General features: G+C 41.4%; 1 protein-coding gene across 1 annotated transcript; it reads left to right on the forward strand.

Annotated features, from left to right (window-relative positions):
* Positions 1-2,368: 2,368 nt before the first annotated feature.
* cap2 (cyclase associated actin cytoskeleton regulatory protein 2) lies at positions 2,369-22,099 on the forward strand. Its single transcript, XM_070846689.1, has 13 exons — positions 2,369-2,582; positions 7,056-7,183; positions 7,322-7,422; positions 9,256-9,333; positions 14,529-14,672; positions 15,336-15,421; positions 16,144-16,249; positions 19,524-19,716; positions 19,967-20,130; positions 20,222-20,345; positions 20,447-20,529; positions 20,733-20,876; positions 20,997-22,099. Exons 2-13 carry the CDS (start codon positions 7,066-7,068, stop codon positions 21,078-21,080), a joined length of 1,425 nt encoding a protein of 474 aa, XP_070702790.1. The 5' UTR covers positions 2,369-2,582; positions 7,056-7,065; the 3' UTR covers positions 21,081-22,099.
* The last annotated feature ends 33 nt before the right edge of the window (positions 22,100-22,132 follow it).

Consider the following 22,132-nt stretch of genomic DNA (forward strand, 5'->3'; position numbering starts at 1 on the left):
TTCAAACTCAACTCAAGAGTTGAATTGGATATCATTTTGATTTGATTTTAGACATTTCAATCTAATTTTGTTTCATATAGTCTCTTTTCATGACAGGAAGCAAGCTCAACAAATGCTACCAGATTTAGCCAGTTAGTTCCTGTTAGCTCAAGCGACAACAAGAAGCAGGCAGCCTGTGATAACATGTAACCACGCTGCCGTCCTGAAAAGTGACATCATGAAATATGGAGACATGAAATAAATTGAGAGAAAATGCCACAATGAAATAAAACCAGACTTTCTACACATCACAACATTATACATTTTCTCATGAAATAAAATGAACTTCGATGAAACGGTTATGAAAGTAAGAATGATCAAGTATTGCTTCATTATCATAATACATTTTAATAATCTCATATCACTGCACAAATTCATCATTTTATTCCTATATTTTACACAGTTTATTCATCTAGTTATTCCCTATTTATTTAATATTGAACACTATGGGACCCCATGGCCTGCATGTATTTGTGAGTTTGAATGTGTGTGTATGTCTTATGTGTGTCTAACCCCTGACAAATGTATCACACATACCAGATGCTCCTCCTCACTGTGAAGACGTTATCTGAAGCGCTCTCACCTTACAGTCGCGCCCACAGTTTACTTGTATACGACTGACACATAATAAAGTCTCTCAGGACTCAGCCTATCAATGATTCAGTCGCTCTCTAATCAATAAGTGATGTTATAAAGAGCGTCCTGCCGTGTCTCTGTCCTCTTTTGTTCACCTCTGGGGAGTATTTCTGTCGCTGGTGAAACTTGAAACAGGCCAACAGTCTGTAGGTGGGTGATCATGACACGGCATGGACGCAGCATGGTCTTATGGGTGAAATCAGCTGCTATCATAGCTTCTGACCTCATGGTGAAGTAAAATTAAAGGTGTAACTTTATCAAAGTGATGGTCTAGAGCTTATTATAGAGTCCTGATGAGACTTAAAGGAGCACTCTGGGTGGCTTTGGAGGTGCTTTCTAAAGGCAGCACCACTTTTTTGTAAGGCACTTTTCTTAAAGGGTTTTTATGTGGCTTAGTTACCAAATAGGAAAGTATCTGATGAGGCTTTAGAGGTCGGTTATTAACCATTACTAAGAGCAACATTTAGTTACCAGGTTGCGACAAGTCCCCTTGAGTGTTAAACTGTCTGACCACTTTTTCAGACCAAAATCCATTTATTAGTCTGCAGAATTATTTATTAAAAACCCTTTATTAGTCACTTATAAAAGGTGCACTCCACATCAAGATCAGTGTACTTGAGGAGTGTCAGTCGGCCTGTGAAAACAGATTTATAACGTGTTCTGTAGTTCATGTCTTAAAATAACTGATGATTTCAACAGTGTTAAATTGACTTGGGATTTAATTACAAATTCTGAGACGGACATATCTGGGATTTCTGGAGGCCATGATATCTCCAACTTGGTGAGCAGAGTGTAAAGTGTCAACACACCTCTGGCAACATGCCAGAAGTCTCCATTGCTGTTGCATATAAACAAAACCCGATATTAACACGAATACAATCAATTCAGCTCATTTAAAGGAAACAGCTTGTTTTAATTGTCAATAAACCCAAACAAATACATAACACAGTAAGAATGGCACATTTCATGGCTCCCTGCTGTCCAAGAGGTTGAGGGGGTCCCAAGTTCACGTCCAGCAGGAGACGGTTCACGTCTGACCGGGGACCTTTGCTGCGTGTCAATTCCTGGTCCTCTCTTCTCATCTTTTGACTTAATACATAAAAATGCCCAAACAATCGTTTAAAAAAGCTAACATGCCTGATTATCTGGTGTGACTACAAGGCTGGCAGCTGGAGTGGTGGTAATGAAAAAAATCCATGAACACAGTTGCATTATGGGTAGGATCCAGTGTTTAAAGAGACTTAATGTCAAAATATTTTGGACTCTGGTGCATCGATTTAGACCAAACTTTTAAAATCTGTTAATCTGAAATCGCAGAAGTCAATGAAAGTGCAACGCTAAATTGGTGGAGTGCCCCTTTAAACTTGATCATTGGAGTGCCTGTTGACTTGTTAAAGGCTCTCAGCATCCAAACCTACACAAGCACTTTATTTAATACTACAGTTCTCATGTTTAAGGTGGGGATTTCCAAGTTGGTGGTCAAGTCTTGGCCCGGGTTCACTCTCATGGCCTCGCTGAGGATGATAATGAGTCCCCCCTGCCAGCACAGGTCCGCTCCCCCAGGACAGGCCGGTGCAGGCACAGCCACGGCGTCATGGACACCCGTTTATTTTTAGCAGGGCCCACTGTGGCTGCCATGTTGCCTGCGAGGGAGAAGGGCCGTCCGCCCCAGAGGAGACACTGCGGCACTGAGTCACGGTCCGGGTCTCTGCTCTCAGGTTCGCCGTGTTGCTTAATTAGGACATCCCGGAAGAGTCCCGGTCCTGTGCGCAGCTGAGTGACGGGGCAGGGAGGCAGGAGGGGACCGCGCGGCAGCAGCAGCACGAAGCCACCAAACCGTCCAGGGATACTGACAACCCCAACAAAACAAGACAAAACAGACATTTACCGCGGACCAGAGGAGGGAGGTAAGCTGTTTCTGTACCCACGGGTTTCTGACTGAATGTCCAGTTTGGTTGATTCTCGGGGTGGGGGCGGAGGGATCAAGTCCCGCAGTGGGGGTGTCCGACAGAGATGTGCGCGTCTTTGCGCGGACATGTCCCATCAGAGTCATCCTCACCTGCTTCCTGTGCGCCACGGTTTCTTATATAGCAGCGATATGGTGCAATATAAGCGCACACTGGTTTGATATTTCACTGATCTTGCCTGCGGTGATAGTGGTGATATTATGCCGCGGAGCACAAAGCGTCAGATTGACGGTGAGAGCTTGTCAGCATGCCAGAGCCATGTCATGTTTTATTATGAAGCCTGATCATCTCTGGGTGATGAGCACCTGCAATCAGCCTCCAACTCAGATTGTATCACATCTCCTCCATGTTGGCGTAAAAGCTGAGTCAAACTTTAGCTCAACTTTTACATGTTAACCCAACTTTAACTGGACCACATTGACAAGAAGTCCTCAAGTGTTTATCTGCTGATGAAGATCATGTGATATGATCAAAAGTTCCAGCTACTAAATGGACCCCGAGGTGACTTTGTTTCATCTCATAACCCTATAAGCACATTTGCAGGTCTTATTCAAATTTTCTATTATGTTGCATTGATTTTATAGCTTCTCTCTCTTTTTTTTTTTATTGATTTTACGATTTAACAAGCACAAACATCAACATCAGTGACAGAAACAAAAAAAACTCAAAACAACAGCAACAGCAGCATTGTAGAAAAAGTGAATTACATGTACCAGACTATGACAGGATATAGATAAATAAAAAAGTACAAAAAGATGGCCAAAGCCTTCGCAGTCGCAGTATTTTGACTGTAAGGCTGTAAAGGTGCCCAGAGTCTCCAGAATCTGTCCAGTTTATGAAGGAGGTCATAGCTCCCCTTTAGTGATTGTTAACCACAGATCATTTATACAGATTTAGTGACTGTATAACTAAAACTCACTTTTATTTCACTCAAATTAAACCATTAAATTGTTACTTTGAGCTACGTTCAAATCAACAACAAGCAGCACAGCAGTTTTTCTTTCTTTTTCTTGTGAACTGAAGATTGTAGGGTTAGATTGTACTCAATCTTTTATCTCTCAGATCAGTGCAGTGCAACACTGAGGCATACATTAGTAAGTAAAGTTTATTTAGTCTAGCACTTTTCACAGAACAACTTCTCAAAGTGCTTTGCAGGAGTAAAAGAAAAAAAAAATTAGAAAGTCTTACAGTCGACCTGTAGCAGCACAAAGCAGGCTGAGGCCCAATATAGCCCCAAAGATCAGATACCAGGTCAGAGGGTTCAGGAGACTCATGCAGGTCAGGGAGAAGTCGCTGATATCTTTGCATTGCAGGAACATGTGTGCTTCCTCAGCTGTTGTTGGGGTCTTTATGTGGCAGACGCTGTGGCCCACCTGTCTGCAGGAACAGAGGGAGGAATGTGTTCATTTACTGGGAGCTGAAGTCCAGATCGGTGCCTGCTCAGTACGACAGCTGGGAATTGTTGAGAGTTGAGTTTCATTGACAGAAACATTTTGCTGTTAGTCTGGTGTTTAACGCTCTTTGTGCCACTGATGGTTTGAACCCACTCTGGCTGTTTCCCATTTAGTTTCTGTGACGTATATGAAAAACTAAAAGAGCATCATTGGCCTTGTCTTTGCGTTGCCATGGAGAATTTGGCTGGTTGACAGTACAGTCGGTGCAGACGCCTGCTGATTCTGTCTCATTGTGCTTTGAGCAAAGTTTGACAGTGATTAAGTGAAGTGTTTTGGACTTGAGCAAGCACAGCAGTTGATTCTTTGTCTTTAATGTACAGAATTCAACCGTATTGCTGCAACAAATGATTATTTTCGTTATTTTGTCCATTAATTAATTTATCGTTTTGTCTAGAAAACGTCAGAAAATGAAAACTGTCCACCACGATTCCTCAGAGCCCCAGGTGACGTCTTTAAAGAGTAACTTTACATGTTTGCTGACCTTCCTTCTCACCTTACTGTAGTGATGTACAGGTGTACTGAAGGACCCTGTGACATCACCGATGGGTGTGGTTACAGGTGCAACGGACGACACCCATCTACCTCACATTTGAGAGGCGGAAACCAACAAATGCTTCCACTTTTGATTTAAAATTTTCTGTGTTACTAATATTACAATTTCAAAAACATTGAAGAATACAGCTTTATCTGAGCCCAAAGTACCGCAGAGTACCACCATACCGCTTTATCAGAAAGGGTTCATAAGTTGTAGCTAATTGATTTATAAATGATTGATTAAACACTCACTAATTAATGAATCACTTACTTTATCGATCAGTTATTCATAAGAACAACTTCCAGTCCATCCAAGTCATTAATAAAGAGTCACGGGTTTCTCACTTTCTGTAGTGTATATACATTAGTTGTCAATAAAGAGTTATTACAATCGTCAATTATGCCTGGAGATGTTAATGTTAATAAACTGCTAATAAAATGGATTATATTCCAGGATGTTAGTGGTCAAACACTCTATTGGAGCAGAAGATTTACCACCAGCCAAAGAGGACTTTTCACAACCTGGCACCCCTGAAGTTTATCTTATTAGTGCTTATAACTGAACTATAACTTTTTTTTTTCTTACATTAACACATTATCTGAAATTCTGTGTTTTTCTTGTGTTTTTCTAAAAATGCTCGTGCTAATGTTTTACATACATAGGGATGTATTGTAATCACAAACTAATTGTAAATCTTATATTAACAGCCTGACAGGAAGTGTTACCAAAAAGCCAAATACTAATAAAACCACATTGACATTGTAGCTTCTTATCTGACTCTGTGCACATGATCAAACCTGCACTGAGCTCTCCAGGTTCTGACAGAGATGTTGTGACCCAGAGAGCAGAAATAGTAGCTGAGTCCCGCGACAGGCATCTGGCACCGCCGAGAGGTTTCTCCAGGACGTGTTTGCTGCTCACAGCACATAATTACTAGACATAATTTACAAAGATTACAGACAGGGACCACAATCCACATAGCTGCCATATTAATGCAGAGCCCACTGGCGTTTCTCTTAAACAGATTATAACTCACACCATCGGACTGTGTGTTGGACATGAAGGTAGCAGGTGTCACATCAGGAAGTGCGTGTTACCTAGCAGTAGTTTGTGTAAACATGCAGCATGTTGCTGGATTGAGTTCCACTCTTGACTAATAAATGCTGGAAATAGGCCTGCATTGCCTCACGATGATGCATATGGTTGGTCAGTGTTAAAGACTGGGACATAATATGGTCTGTGCTGCTACCTCCAGAGCGTTTCAGTGGCGTTTGATTACAGCTGGAGATTTGTTTACCTCTTTGCAGTAAAGTAAACTTGAATTTGTGTGCAGGATAATCATGTGTGTTGTATAAATTATGTGGCAGAACATTTATTCCATCAGTCAAATCAGAGTTCTTCCAAGAGTGTTGTTAGTGATTATGAAATATGATCAGAGAACAATCCAGGGTAACTGAGGCTGCTCTTTCTCGATGACCTGATAGTTACTCTGATACAGTAACATGTGGATTGTTGGCCAGAGGTTTGAACCTGTCGGGAGCCAGACAATTGAATGGCAGGGATGTATTTTTGTGATAAAACTTACCTGGGACATTTAAGGTGTTCATTATCAAATAAATAATCATATGAATAAAGCTAATACAGCCAAATAACACAAGCATAACATTGTGAAATCATCCATTAATGTTTTTAAAAGTCTCTTCATTATTTTTTTTTTATGTAATTTTTTCCACCTTCTTTCCCCATGTTTTATTTCATGATGCCACTTTTCCACAGAAAGTCAGCGGGCAGAGACAGTCACATGATTGTCTGTTCACATATTCAACCCAAACCAACAGCTCGCTATACTCTGATTTATATTTATTTTGGATTATTTCACAATGTACGGTTATACGAATATTTTATCAGAATAAATTCATGTGATTATTCAATTCATCTAACTTTCCTCTGTTTGGGACTCCATGGGCAAAACATAAATCATGTCTTCTTTTTGTTTGTATTTGAACAAACTGTATATTTCACCAGGTATTTTCCCAGCATTTCTGTCATTTTTGCTACTGCACTAAATCCTCTGACTTTCCTCTCAGACAGTCTCCGTCCCTCCGTAATCCAATTATGTGATATGTTCATAAGGCTGTGACTGTGGCAGAGGGCCAGACAGCTCGAACAGACACAGTGTTCATATAAACGCTGCTGCAATGGCTACGTGTAGTTTCACTCTGTAGTCACACGAGCCAGCTTTGTGAAATCAGGGAGGAGCAGGGTGGAGAAGCTGAATAGTGATTCTGCCACTTAGTATTTAGTACTGACTACTTCTGGGATCAATAAAGTGAAACACGGTTCTGTATCACAAGACTAATCATGGCTCTAAAATCAGGGAAATCCCAGTACAGCTCAAGAAAGCATTGCTGCTTTCGTTTCTAGGTTTGTCACCATGGAAGGTTTAATGGAGCGGCTGGAGCGAGCTGTGACTCGCCTGGAGAAGATGTCCATCAATATGCAGGCGTCCAGCGACATGACGAACAGGGGCTTTGTCAACGGCATCGATGAAGGTAAGTCTGTGTTGCAGTGACGCTCAGCCCCGTGGTTTGGGAGACAGAGAAAATGGCTTTATTCTCAAGTTAAATAGCCACATTTACATCTAAGTGAAAGCTCAACATGAGCGCAGTGATTTGTCCCTGTGTTTCCAGGTTTGTCTCAGTGCATCGAGACCTTTGACGTCATACTGAAAGGCCCAGTGTCAGAATACCTGAACAACAGCCGAGCTATAGGCAGCGAGGTGGAGAAACATGTGAGTTGTGTTTCACTGCAGTCAAAAACCTGATGTGAGAAGTTAATCAAAATGGTTATAGGCTCATGAGTTGCCTTCAATCAATTAAATTCATTTACTTCAATTGAATTTCGCCCTGGCTTTGGCCTCTGAGCTCAACACACAAGCTGCTGGCTTGTGGCAGCATACAGCCTGAGAGGAAGATGGCGGACACTACTCAGGGTTCAAAGGGTTCCCACAATCTGCTTTTATTTGCATATCATTCTCCAAAAAAAAGACACCAAACAAAGAAAGTACAGTAAAGGACGAAGATGGAAACACAACATACTTTTTTTTAACATTGGAGGTCGTAGTTTAAACTAGTTTCAGAACTAATGTCATCACAGTTTGTTATGTATAAATGTAAATAAATACAGGAAACATAATTTATTTGCCTTTTAAGTTTTCATTGTGCCCTCATGTCCCTTCTATAACTAAATCTGCACCCCTGACACACACTCAGCCCACATGTTCAGAGTATAAACTCTCACCGTCCCACAAATGTTAAGTGAGGATGATAAACCAGACAAACGCCTGCCCATGCACACACTCAGACACACTCAGCAGCAGGCAGATGTCACCGCAGCTGCTGTTCTAACAGTCAGTCATTACAGGACAGGTTTGTCAGTCTACTGTGTGCAAAAACAACTATTAATCATCTTTTAAAGCAGCTCTCTGCCAAGTTCAGTTAACTCTTCATGAGGAGTACTACTGTATCACCCACTGATCTCTAATAACTGTAATAACAAGACTTTCAGACTTTCAAGGGGAAATGTTACTTCTTTCTTCTTTTGAGAAATCCTCAGTTTGAAATGTTTTTCTTACTAAATAACTTGAATTTCTATTACTTTTGAATTAAAGTAGATAGTGCAGAGGAATGAAAGCTCTTCATAATGAGATTCATAATGGGAGCACCAGTGGAGCAACTAGTGCAGTCTCTCTGTGCCAACCTTTATCTTATTTTATTGTCCTGTTTTAGATCCCACTTAGACATCCAAGGCTCTGGGAAGCTGAAGCACAGGCATGTGTTTGTATAGGACGTCCATAGTCCGAAAGTTGTCCACCAGGATTGTGGTGTGTTTTCTGTGAGACAGAAAAGGTTTCCTGACCTCTGCAAAGCCAAGGATGGGAGTATGATTGTCCTTACATTTATTTATCAAACTGCTAAGGGAGAATCTCATCCTATTTGGTAATGGCCTGTACTCCCACTAGGACTCTAAGTGTGTTTTGTGGTTAGCCAGTTGGCAATAATAGCAGTGTTATGTCCTTGGAATAAATCCAAAGCAACAAGGAGTGCTCCAAAACAGAAGAGTAAAGGCAGGCAGAGAGAAATTAAAGCAAAATGTAAAAACAAAAGACTGGATTTCCTCCTCTGTACCTTGAGAGAAGCTTTGTATCTCTGTGTCCCATCACTGAAGGAGGAGGGGGAGTATGTGAGTGAGAGCCAGAGGTACTTTCTTTAAGTTTTGCAGAGCTCCTTTTATGGGCAAAGCCTCCCTGGTGGTTCCCTTGGCCCGCAACTGGAGGTCTCAAACACACACAGGACACAGCTGGCTGGGACTAACCCTAACTCTGTGTGTGTATGTGTGTGCGTGTGTGTGTGTGTGTGTTACTGTACTTTCTTTTTTATGTCTAAGACAGACAAATTCACTGCCTTGAATTTCAGGCGCGAGAGAATTAAAGAATGTCAATGTTCTGTAAGATTGTCTACATTCTGTGTGCACAATAAAGTAACATGCTGCATGTTAGCTTCCTTAAAAGGTGTCATGTAACACAATCATAACCTATCTAACTTTGGTCCTTTATGATCAACAGGCGGAGATGGTGAAAAACGCCCTGCAGACTCAGAGAACTTTCCTCAAGATGGCTGCCACACACCAGGAACCTGCACAGGTAAAACATACTGATGGTGCGGCCACTGGTGATCCACTTTATTAGACTAATTGCTTAATTAGCAGTCAGGTCAATATATCTGTATTTTGTTGAAATGTCATTGATAGGATGAAAGGGAGCTATGTAATGCTTTGTAATGCAGTTTTTTTTTTACATGTTTTGGGTTCAAAATGGCTGGTAAGTACAAAGTTTTGTAATTGGTTGAGTAGACCAGCCGCTACAGTGGCTGCAATGTAATCCGCTAGGGCAACTGCGCCAGTCAAAGTACGTCCACGAAAAGTGCGTTTGTTGCCGGTTAAACAAAAAGGATTTTATCAGTCTCTCTCTGAAGAGATTCATTCTGTAATGTTGACAACAATCTGAGCCTTTGACCGGCGCGGTTGCCCCTAAGAATTACATTGCAGCCATTGTTGCCTGTTGCAGCCTGTTTGCGGCTGCTAGATGAGGCGATCGACTGGACCAATTCCAAAACCTTTTGTACCTACCAGTCATTATGAAACCAAAATGTGTAAAAAATAGAGACGGCCTTTAAGACAACATCACTGTGTTTACAGTGCACTATTTTATTGAAACCCAGTTGAAAGTGGTGGAATCACAACCATTTCCCCATTTTTATTGGCTGTACAAAAAAAAGTTCAGTTAACTAGCAGGTGATGCACCGTGCAACTCTCATGACTCTCAGTTACAAATTGCATCAGGTCACATTTACCAGCAGCCTGACATAGAAACGAGCTGTATCTGAGCGCTGTGTGTCAGTCTGCGTCCTCCCCTCCTGTGTTCCCTGGCAGGCCGGGCAGTTCACAGAGGGATTACGCTGCTCTTTGACTAAGAAAACGCTAATACAACACATTCCCAACATGTTCACGTATAGAGAAAGGGGGGTGGGAGAGAAAGCTGTCTGTGTGTGTGAGAGAGCTGATATGATATCATCCCATTGGCCTTCTGTTTGTGTTGTGTGTGTGTGTGAGTGTGTATGTGTACGTGTGTGTGTGTTACAGCGGCCGCAGAGCCCACCAGGAAGTGATTACTCCGTATCTGTCAGGTCATTGGCTGAGAAGCGGTGAAAAGAGTGTTCAGTGATTGTCAGAAATGCAAACAAGTGGAGAGTGAGGGTTTTAGAGAGGGACAGACCCAAGAGAGGGGTGGGGTGACAGATATAAGGGAAGGGAGGATGAAATTCAGCCAAATAAATTCAAAACCAAACACGGAAAAAGAGCAGAACAAAAAAAATCTTCATGAACTTTTTACCCTTTAAGTCTCGTCCTCTTTCCATGTATGTAAGTGTCATAAAGCGCTTCTTTCATCTCTATTTGAACAAACACAAAAGGTTTTCTGTCCATTTTCTGAACTAAAAACGTAGAATTAAGTCACAAAAATGAGGACTTAAGTAGGGCTTGATTACTGTGAGAATTACTGTGATGAGCACTTTACAGGAGTAGCACTTCACATCTCGTTACATGGTTTTTAACGATGCAATGACAATAAAAAGCCATTCATTCATTCATTCATTCAGAAACTTAATTTGAGACTTAAATGGTAAAAACATTCAAGTCATTTTTGAAGTTTTACTTTGTTAAGTCCTGGAATGGGCATTTGAATAGTTGGCCTGTGCTTTGAAATGACTTGATGTGAGCTGTAAAAAACACCTCTGAGAGGTGTCATGTAATTCTTATGGTCAGTATTCAGCTTTTCCAGCATTTCAAGCTGAAAAACTTGAGGTTGGTAGTTTGCTTAAAGACCATGAGTAGGATAGAGTCATTTCCCAAAAGACTTAAAACAGCTCAGTATCTGATCATACAACTGTAACAGCATTCACAGCAACATATACCACAAGTCTTATTCTTATGTTCATGTCACGTGGGAGGTATTGATGGCGAAGTCTTCGTATCATTGGCCCACTAAACACGGATGTATGAATGCAGGCTTGGTCATGTGAGGGTTAAAAATTATGTGCACTGACAATATAGCACTTTATCCTTTGAATTTGGTTTTAATTACAGACAGAACAACAGACAGTGGGTGATGTGAGGCATCCGTGTTAGTTTGACTTTTAAGGCACGTCTGCATTAGTCCCAGTAGCACAGTCACAGTTGAAGAAAGCTGAGGCTGCAGGTGGAGGAACTGAGGTTACTGTAGCTTAACAAGGTTGGGACATCAGTTCTCTAGACGCACTCAACATGACCCACAAATCCTTCAGTGAACACACACACACACACACACACACACACACACCAGTACAAACCACCACTATAAACCCTCAAAAACCTTCACTAACACACACACATCTGTCGACGTCATTCATTCGTGTCTATATTTGTAGTCCTCAATGCAGAGGGAGAAAAGTGTGTGCGACTCTGGCCAGTGCACCCTTTCTCCACACACACACACACACACACACACACACACACATCTTACAAACTTCTGGCCTTTCTCTGCAGCACAGCCCTGTTGTGCTCTCTGACTTTTTATGGGCATGTTCTATATTTGAGCCTGTTGTCAGTAAGTGTGTGTGTGTGTGTGTGTGTGTGTGTGTGTGTGTGTGTGTGTGTGTGTGTGAAAGAGAAAGAGAGAGAGTTAGATAAAGTGTGAGACAGAGAGCAAAAGAAAGTAAGCCTCTCTCTCATGTGACCTGGCCTGTTAACTTGAAGTGTGTGTGTGTGTGTATGTGTGTGTTTGTCTGTGTTGCTGGCTCTGGCAGTTCACACACACACACTGTAGACATTCACAGTTTTAAAGATAAACCCTCCTACAGCTGTCGCCCTCCACTCTCTACCTTTGATCCGCTGCTTATATAGGAAGTCAAGGCTCGGACACTGCGCTGTTGTAACACACTGAACACATTCGCTGCCCACCAAATAATGTGAGCCGACGCTTTTGATCCTTTTGTCGGCTCATTCTCTTTCTGTATGTATTCATGTCTATAGTTCACATCTCTGCTTCAGTTGGCTTCTTATCCACGAAGTCACGTGTACATTTGCATTTGGAGAAAAAAAAAAAGTTTGATTTGGTAGACTGAGATATGTCTGATTGACAGTGGAAATTATTAATTGCTTCGCTGACTCAAACTGTTTTATTCAGAGATTATCATTGACTGTGTAGTTCAAAGACACATCAGTTAGTAATCACATTTCATGACTGAGCTGTTTTAGTTCAGTCTGTGGTTCTAATTAAGTTCTGCTGAGATGATCGATACTGATCTCATACATGAACAGTAAATATGATATCTTTGTGCTAATCTAGCCAAAACATTTTGGATTATTTCTTTAAACTGTTTTGTTCAGTTCAGTACTGACTAGCATTGTCCACATTATCAGATCGTGATTGTTTCTGTAACGTACAGACTTGTACTTGTGTAGACTCGTCGAGGTGAAGAAAGCGAATGAGTGATTTTCCCACAATGCATTGCTGTGAGATATTCAACTCTCCACCGGCACATGGACTATCTGAGACGTGCTTTCTGTAACAACACCATATGTAGGACGGTGTAGATTTATTTGTGCTCAGGAATGTAGCTGTTTTTGTTGGCAAATTGCTAAACGGTCTTAGATGGAAAATTGACCCTCGCTCCTGTTCTGATGTGATGCCAATAAATGCAATAATTACATTTTCCATATCGTTTGCTGGTTAAAGTGCACTTGGGAATACAGCTAGCAGCAGCTTTTCTTTTTGAATGAGTCCTGTCTGCATCTCACTCCACCTCAGCCCATATATCTGTCTCTCACTGGACAGCGTGATTTAGTAAGGGGAAGTACATACTCTAACTTATGCACTGAGCCACAGAATACAAGTCATGCTTTCAGTATGAGCCATGTTGTTGTTGTTGTGCCATTGCCTCTTTAATGCTTTTCCTTGTCCTATGTGATAGTAAATTTAATATTCTTTAGGTTTTGGATCATTGATTGGGCATTTAAAGACATCTCCTCAGGCTGTTGGAATCCATGATGGGCATTTTAGACATTTTAGAGACAAAACAACTAATTAGACAGAATAATCTATGATGAAAATAATCGTTGGCTGCAGAAATGGTGGAGAAAAATGTAACAGTGTGAGTCACCTAATATGTTTTTTGTGATTCTTGATTTGCACTAAAATTCGTGTTACCTCAAATCATCCGTCCTGTACATTCTTGTTTAGCAAACACAGTACATCCCTATTTGCAGTACAGTATTTTAGTTGGATTTAGTGAGGAGCCCGAGGAAGGGTGAAAGGAGTGTCTATCTCAGCTTATGGAGATCATGTGCATCTCATTGGGAGGAGAATTTATTTAGAAAAAAATTAAGGAACTTACTCCTGTTTTTTACTGCTCACTCACACGCGAGCATACATTTGCAGAAGCAGACATCCACAAATTTTATGTAGAGCATCTCCTCACATCTACACAAAAGCAAAAAGAGATATGTGCGCGCACACACACACACACACACACACACACACACACACACACACACACACACTAATGGACTGTGGGCTGTAGAACAAACTGACAATACTTAACGATACATCACGTAATTGTAATTTACATAAACTAATATTATCAAAGCAACTACTTCTTCTACTTCAACAACAGCCATGTTCTGCAGTGTGTTCATCCACTCCTTCATAAAGAAACTGTTTTGTCACAGCTCATTAACAGTAAATGTTTTACACAGCACATCAGAACAAGAAAGCTGTCACAGCAATTCACCAATGAAACGTTGTGTTCCTGAATCTGTGTGTGCAGGCGCATGATAGGTAAACTGTAAACACTGGAGGAGCGGTATGCCTTACAAGGCCAGAGGGTTCTCCCCATGAACCGAGGAATGTTTGTAAGAACGGAGCGATGGGGAGGGGCGCTGAGAGCTGGGAGACGAGCTATACTGTAGCTGAGATCTGGAAAATCCAATGGAAAAAGGCTCCCGCTAATAAAATTAGTTACTGTCCTGTAGCCCACTTAAGGAATAACTGCCTGGCACCAAGAGCAGTGGGCAGAGAGACAAGGCTGGGGTTGTGAAATCAAAAGTATCTGAGGCATGTTATCTACTGTGGTTCTCTAGCTATCAGGACTTCTTGTGATTTGATTTAAATGTAATAAGTTGTTTACAAGACTCCTTCTGCAAACACATTTTTGTGCATTCTGCTCTTACATTTCTTCCTCTTGCCCTGCATCCTACCTACCTAACGTAGCTCTTCTTCTTCTTCTTCTTCTTCTTCTGCAGATGGAGTTGCACGATCTGCTGAAGCCAATTTCAGATCACATCCAGGAGATCCAGAGCTTCCGAGAACGAAACCGCGGCAGCAGCCTCTTCAACCACCTGTCGGCCGTCAGCGAGAGCATCCCCGCTCTAGGGTGGGTGGCTGTGGTAAGGACGAACACGGTGACTCACACACAAGCATAACGCATGTATACAGGAAAACCATGTAAGAAGATGTTTATCAGTCTATAGAAACTTGAATATAAGCAGACAGCACAATGGATGCTATAAATTGAAAGGATTCCTTTACTGTTAAAAGGAAAAAGATGACAATGCACTGTGTCCATGCAAAACCATCAATAAAAACAACTAATAATAAAAACTACTACCACAAATTCAAATCTAATTGTTCAGTGCAATCACACAAATTCAAATTAAATATATAAAAATTAAGTATAGATAAACTAAGCCACGTTTTTCCTCTTCCTCCAACAACATACAGTATTTGTCCCTCTATGTGTTTGTTTCGTTGGTCTCTGTTTCCCATCAGAATAAAATCTCTTCCTCTGAATTCAGGAATGAATATCATTTAGATCAAGATCAAAGCTTTTCTGAAAAACCTCTGGAGCTGGCTCTGGTCAGTGCTGGTTGCAGTCAGGAAGGCACTTTTCCCCACAAAGACTTCACTTTTCACTGTCAGATTAGTTAGTGTATCTGTCTATAATCTGCTGGTAGTCGGATAGTTTCTCAGAGGTCTGTTTGGACCTCACAGTGCTTCTGTCACACTGGCAGCGACGTAAGTGTTTTTTTGTGAACTTTCATCTCTCTCAGAGTCAGAAGCCGGGTCCGTATGTGAAGGAGATGAATGATGCTGCCACCTTCTACACCAACAGAGTGCTCAAGGACTACAAGGAGACGTAAGTACTGTGTATCTCACAACATAAGTGCTCGCGTCAGTAGCTGAGGTTACAGCCGCAACATTTCTTCAATCCAATTACTGTTTACATGGATGCTGAGTGAAGTGATTAGTAAATAGAGCTGATGAGATGTGCGGTTACCTTCCCCAAAGCAGAGCGGTTCGGCCTGCTGTGACGTGTCTAATGTGCTGGAAATATAACAGTAGAAGAAGATGTCACCTTTAGCCCCACGTGGGGCAAACATGCACTTAAAGAATAAATGTATTCCAACCAGAGAGCAATAACTAAGTGTTTACATAGTTATTTAGGTGCTAATATCTTCCCATCAAATTGGTTATGAAAGGTTTACAGCACCCTTCTCAACCCGATTGAAAATGACTTCAGATTGGGGTGACTTGGGCCAGTCCTTTCCAATGGAGGCAGTTACATGAGGCAATTTTATTCTAAATGGGCTATTATTTTGTTTATTAGTGGAATATTAGGATCCATGTGAGCACAGATACTGAAGGATAATCTCAAAATTGCACTGTCACTGTGCCCTTGTTTTTCTGGAAACGGTTGAATTAGAAAGTTAGAACCGGAGTACTTCAGCATCATTTCCTTTCTTGACAATGTTCTGCTCCACTTCATTTCCCCGTGCTCCCTCCTACCGTACTGCTGACCTCATCCTCCTCTCCGTTTTCATATCACATCCTCGTCTCTCTCTCGAATGTTTCTCTCAGCGACAGACGTCACGTAGACTGGGTGCGTTCCTACCTGTCAATCTGGACCGAGATGCAGTCCTTCATCAAACAGCACCACACTACAGGACTGGTGTGGAGCAAGAGTGTGAGTACAACACACACACACACACACACACACACACACACACACACACACACGTTATCCATTCATTCATATCTTTTACAATAAACTGCTCTGTTCTGTTATTAGCTGCTCCTGTTCTTCTCTATAGCAGCAGGACACTTGCCTGAAAAAGAAGAATTACTCCTGAAACAACTTGTTTATTATCTTTGCTGTGTTTTCATCTACTTTCCATTCGCAGGCCTTGATATATTTATATCTGAGCTTAACTCCTACTTTTTTTGGGTACACTTCCATTTTTAGTTATGGAGCAGCCGGTTACATAAACCACTGCAGAGAGCATGAATGAATGAATGAGTTTCTCTCCAGTGGCTGCACCCCGCAGTTCTCCATAGAGATCACGAAACCTCTGTCACTCCCACACACACACACTTCTGTTTATGGATGTCTGCTCAGGGACTCCACGGCACTCACACTCACTAGATCCCAGAGATTATGATGGCTCGAAACCAAATCCTTCACCGCACACTTGACCTCTTTCCGTGTTAGCTAGAGGGGTTTCTCATCTTTATTCGCTGAAGGGAAGCTGACTGTAGCTTCTCTGCATTTTGGCATCTAGTTCTAATAAAAGCCATGCAATTTATTTCTCAAAGTGGTCAGTCACACAGAATAGTTTGCCATTTTGGGAAAGACACTTGTTTGGTTTTATCTTATTTCATTTTACCCCCGCTGAGTTCGATGAGAGGATCAGTACCACTCTCATGTCTGCATTAAAGATATAAAGCTACAACCGGGAGAGTTAGCATAGTTTAGCAGAGCATAACAACAGGGGGAAGCACCTAGCATACAGCTAGTGTAGCTAAGGTAACAAAATCCAGCTACGCACACCTGGAAAGCACACTAGCTATGTGATTCTATACAAAAACTGACGTGGAAAAGCAGCAAGTTGGGGTTTTACAAGGGAGCAATGACTTCCTGAACTGCTGGTTGGAGTCTTTTAGCTATTTCCAACCTTTAAGCTAAGCTAAGTACAGCTGCTAGCTGTAGCTTCATTTTTACCTCTGTGAGAATCTTCTCATTTCAGAAAGATACAAAATAAAAGAGAATACATGAATTTCCCAAACTGTTCATTTAACCTCAAATGATTACAAATTCTAGGTGAAGCTGATGCTCAACAACTGTGTATGCATGTGGGTTTTCTACATGCAGAAACTTGAGAGCTGTGTGTGTCAGCTGTTGTCCCTGATGTGAGAAGACAGAGCTGAAGTGTGCGTGTGTGTGTGTGTGTATATGTAGGTGTGTGTGTGTGTGTGTGTGTGTGTGTGTGTGTACAAGGCCGGGAGTGTGTGGTACTAACAGGTGGTCCTCAGGGTTCACTTGAATGGAGTTTTTCTTTACAGGAGAACCCCGACAAAGAGTCTGTGTGCACACATACAGCCTGCACCGTAACCTAAACTGCAGGGCTGGGCCCCCTTCGACGCAGCCGTCATCTGCTGCTCAGATAGACACACTTGTACTCTGACATGAACAGGCTGACATATGGAGGTGGCTCTACACACACACACATCTCATTAGTTCCTGTGCTTCAGGCTCATGACAAAAAGGAATCTTAAATTTCACTGAAAAAATTAGAAAAACAAGAGCCCAAATTGCCTCTGCAAATAAAGATCATTTTTATAGAGGACCGTGCTGTTAACAATTTGTGACACTGAGTTGTTATATCATATGTTGTTATAAATATTTGTTCAGACTGTCCTCTGTGTTTTTCTGTAAGCAAAGTAACTTGTAATGTAACTTCTGACCAGTTAAGAACATTCTGGTTGAGAAAACTGGGATGACTTTGGACCAAAAAGTAATGAACACAGTCTAAAACAGGTGCAAATAGTGATTTTCATTATCCATCAATCTGACACTTTCAATCTCTTAATCTTTTTTTCTGACTCTAATAATCTCAATTAACTGAAAGACTGTTTGGTCTGTAAAATGTCAGAAAGTGATGAAAATAGCCATCAGAACTTCACATACCTTAATCCGAAACCCAAAAATATTCAGGGTGCTGTCACATAACTCTAAGAAAAGCAGCAAATTCTCACATTTGAGAAGCTGGAACCAGAGAAAGTTTGGTATTTAAACTTAAAAAATGACTTAAATTATTAGTTGATTCATCGCCAGTAGAAGATTTCTGATTGTTACTGTTTCTGCAAGTAAAGATTTAAAATGAAATTCAATTTGTCAGACAAAACAAGGATGAAACTGACCAAAAGCCCTGCGGAATCTAACAAAACAGGACCGAAATACCACCTAACAAAAACATCAACGAGCACGTTTGCGTACACCCATACACGCACAAACATACAAGCAGGCATGAACACAAAGAAGCAGTCAGACAGTTTTACAGCCATGCATGAACACACACACACTGGTTCTAATCCAGTGGTATGCGCTGAGCTGTTTAGTGTAACAGGTCAGCATTGTTCAGCTATGACATTCGCGACACATGTGCCTCGTGTCAAAGGTCAAGTAGTCTCAGATGCACTGAGAAGCGTGTAAAGTGACAGTTCAAACCCTATGATAGGTGTGTGTATCTGTTTCTGGCAGCTGTGCACGGTCTTCAGACTGTCTGTATTCGTGTGTGTGTGTGTGTGTGTGTGTCTCTGCTTCTCCTCACTGTAGTAGTTAACAGACGGCTGTACTCTACTACTGTGCACAACTCGACTGTCAAGGCAAAGACAGGACCTGATTAGAGTAATTGCAAACTCGTACTGCTCAGCCAAACATTGTTCAAAGCCACTGAATTTTATTTTAAAATCTAATTTAGATCTTAAAGTTAGATACTAATTAGTTATTAGTTAGATATTAGTAAAAGATACTAAATATGTCAGGTTGAGTTTTTGTGTGAAATGTGTTTAAAATAATGCACAAGATATCTAGAATATTTCCATTTTGAATTGGTGTTGCCATTTAATGCATGGAGTTGTGGGTCTGAACATGTCAATTAGTGTAAAAACCATATAGCTTCAATGAAGTATTGATGTGTTACTGTAATTATATAGCTACTTAAAGGGAAATAAAGGTATTTCCCAATAACCTACGTATCTCTTGGTGCTATAATCCACACAGTCCACAGTCTCTCACATCCCAGGTGGTATAATTACAGATGAACAGACGTGAATTATTCCCACAGAGTTTTGAAATATTTCTTGTGCAATACTCCCCCTGCTGCAGGAATTTGTTACTACAGGGTAAACTCACAAAAAGCAATTCTACAATCAAACATTTACCTTCCTCCTTCCCTCAGGGCCCCATTGCTCCTCCGTCTCTCTGTGACCCCACCACCATCCCCAGTGCTCCCTGTCCCCCACCACCTCCTCCTCCCCCCGGCCCTCCTCCAGTCTTCACTGATGATGACTCCCAGCCCCCAGCAGGCAGTGGGACGGCCCAGCACTCAGCACTGTTTGCCCAGCTCAACCAGGGCATGGAAATCACTAAAGGTGGGTTGAATCTCCCTCTTGCCTCTTCCTGCTGTTATATACAATGGCACATTAAGTAAGTCATAATTGTAATGGAAAAAAAATTTGCTCAATGTTTTCTTTCTTTAAATAAAAAAGAGTTTGGTTGGTGGCTAGCTGAACATTTCTCACGTGGTTGTGGTAGTGCTGAGGGACGTCAGACTCTCATCCTGCCAAAAATCCTTACGTCTCTGAATGTGCAAAAATATTTTCTCCTGTTTCGCTTCTGTAGGTCTGAAACATGTATCAGATGCCCAGAAGACCTATAAGAACCCCAATCTGCGTTTGCAAGCAGCACCCACCAAAACAAAGACCCCAGCAGCTGTGAACTCACCCAGAGCAGCCATCCAGAACAGACCCCCTCTGCTGGAGCTGGACGGGAAGAAATGGAGAGTGGTGCGTGAAATGTTTACTTTCCCCTTAAGGAATTATTTTTCAGCCAATGTCACAGATTATAGAAATTTAATCTGTTCCCTTGTTGTTGCAGGAGAACTTTGAGCAGAAACACGACCTGATGATTGAGGAGACGGAGCTGAAACAAGTGGCCTACGTCTTCAGCTGTAATAACTGCACCTTGCAAGTGAAGGGCAAAATTAACTCAATCATCGTAGGTGAGCTGCCTTAACACAGACTGAAAATACTGGTTTCGTGATTAAATTCATAATTTCGGACGATGATTTTTCCTCACTCATTGTGTGCGGACTCTCTGCAGACAACTGTAAGAAGCTGGGTTTGGTGTTTGAGAACGTGGTCGGGATTGTGGAGATCATCAACTCCAAGGCAGTTAAGTTACAGGTGAGACAAACATTTACAGAATGGGTATACATCGACTTCAAAAGACACACAATATGTTATATTCTCATTTAGGGGTCAGGTGTCTCACATTTTTCTGTTAAAACATCTTTGAAATCAGTTTATATTTGTTGTTTTTTTATTTCTTTAAGTGCCAATTGTGCCACACGTACCTGTCAGTGATTGCGACATGTCTCCCTCTGTAGGTGTTGGGAAAAGTTCCCACAATTTCCATCAACAAGACAGAGGGCTGCCAGGTCTACCTGAGCAAGGACTCCCTCAACTGTGACATCGTCAGCGCCACGAGCTCTGAGATGAACATCATGATACCACAAGGAGATGACGACTATGTGAGTGTCTGAGATCAGGGACAGAGAGTCTGCGTTACCTCTGTTTCTGTTCGTCTCAGAGTGTTTTCCCGAATCTTTCTTGTCTTTTTTTTCACGCTTACATTCTTGGTTGTTTTACAGAGGGAGTTTCCAGTACCGGAGCAGTTCAAGACTGTTTGGGACGGATCCAAACTGATGACAGAGCCCACTGAGATCGCCGGCTGATTGAGGCTTCTCCGCCATCAGCACACCAATCATCATCATCATCACCACCACCACTTATTTTTAAGAGAAAAACCTCTCTGTCCTCCTGATTTTATTGGGTTTCAGGGATATAAAAAGAGATGTTATACACAGGCACCACAACAGATTAACGTTTGGTCACTTCTGGCACTTTGAAAATGATGAACCAGTAGGGTCATTATCCATCTCTACAAATGAATATCTCAAGTTTCAGCCCCACAAATCCAATATTTGTACCTTTTCTTACATTTCTGTGCCCTACCAATAAAGACATCTATGTAAGAATAGGTATCTATTGAAATATAAGCACTCATAAGGTTTTACCATTTTCAAAAACTCATACCTTCAAAATGTTTTCTCAGATTTTTCCCAGGTTACCTTTATTGCGACTGTACTCTACCTGCATTCATTGTTGTTTCATTGTGTTGAAGCATAATTTAGAAAACAGCAGTGACACATCATTTTACAGAAAAGACTCAGAGTCAAGTGTAGGATTATTTGGTATGTTTTCTATCTAATGAAGTGTAGCTTAGTTGCCTCTTTAAATGTGTATAGAGCATGGTAGTCATGTAGTACTGTTTCACTTAGTGAGTGAGGTTTATGCAGCATCGACAGCAGATGTCACTGTCTTGCTTTTGCAGAAAACTGTATGTAAAGTATATTTACATACAGTTGGATGTGCATATGGACGTAACAATGTCGGGTGCTCTGGAGGAGCAACGTAATTAACTAAATACGGGGCAACTGATTTCTCTGAATATCTAGAAATCAAGTTACAGGCACATCTGTACACCTTAAAGTCCTGACAGTAGTGGTAGCCTTCAAACATGAGCACTTCCTAGTCTCTGTATTACCTTCTCTTTTGTACTAAGATGTATCAAATGGCACCACCATAGGGGAGAAGATAGCGTACACCACTGATGTGTTCCAAAACTTTTAAGTTACATGAAAACAATTTGATGTAACTGTGTTTAATTTTTCAAATAAAATCAAAACCCTCAGTTCTTGCTTGTATAGGTCATTGCAAAAGAGAG

The sequence above is a fragment of the Pempheris klunzingeri genome, chromosome 16 (genome assembly GCF_042242105.1).
Source record: "Pempheris klunzingeri isolate RE-2024b chromosome 16, fPemKlu1.hap1, whole genome shotgun sequence".
Taxonomy (NCBI): Eukaryota; Metazoa; Chordata; class Actinopteri; order Acropomatiformes; family Pempheridae; genus Pempheris; species Pempheris klunzingeri.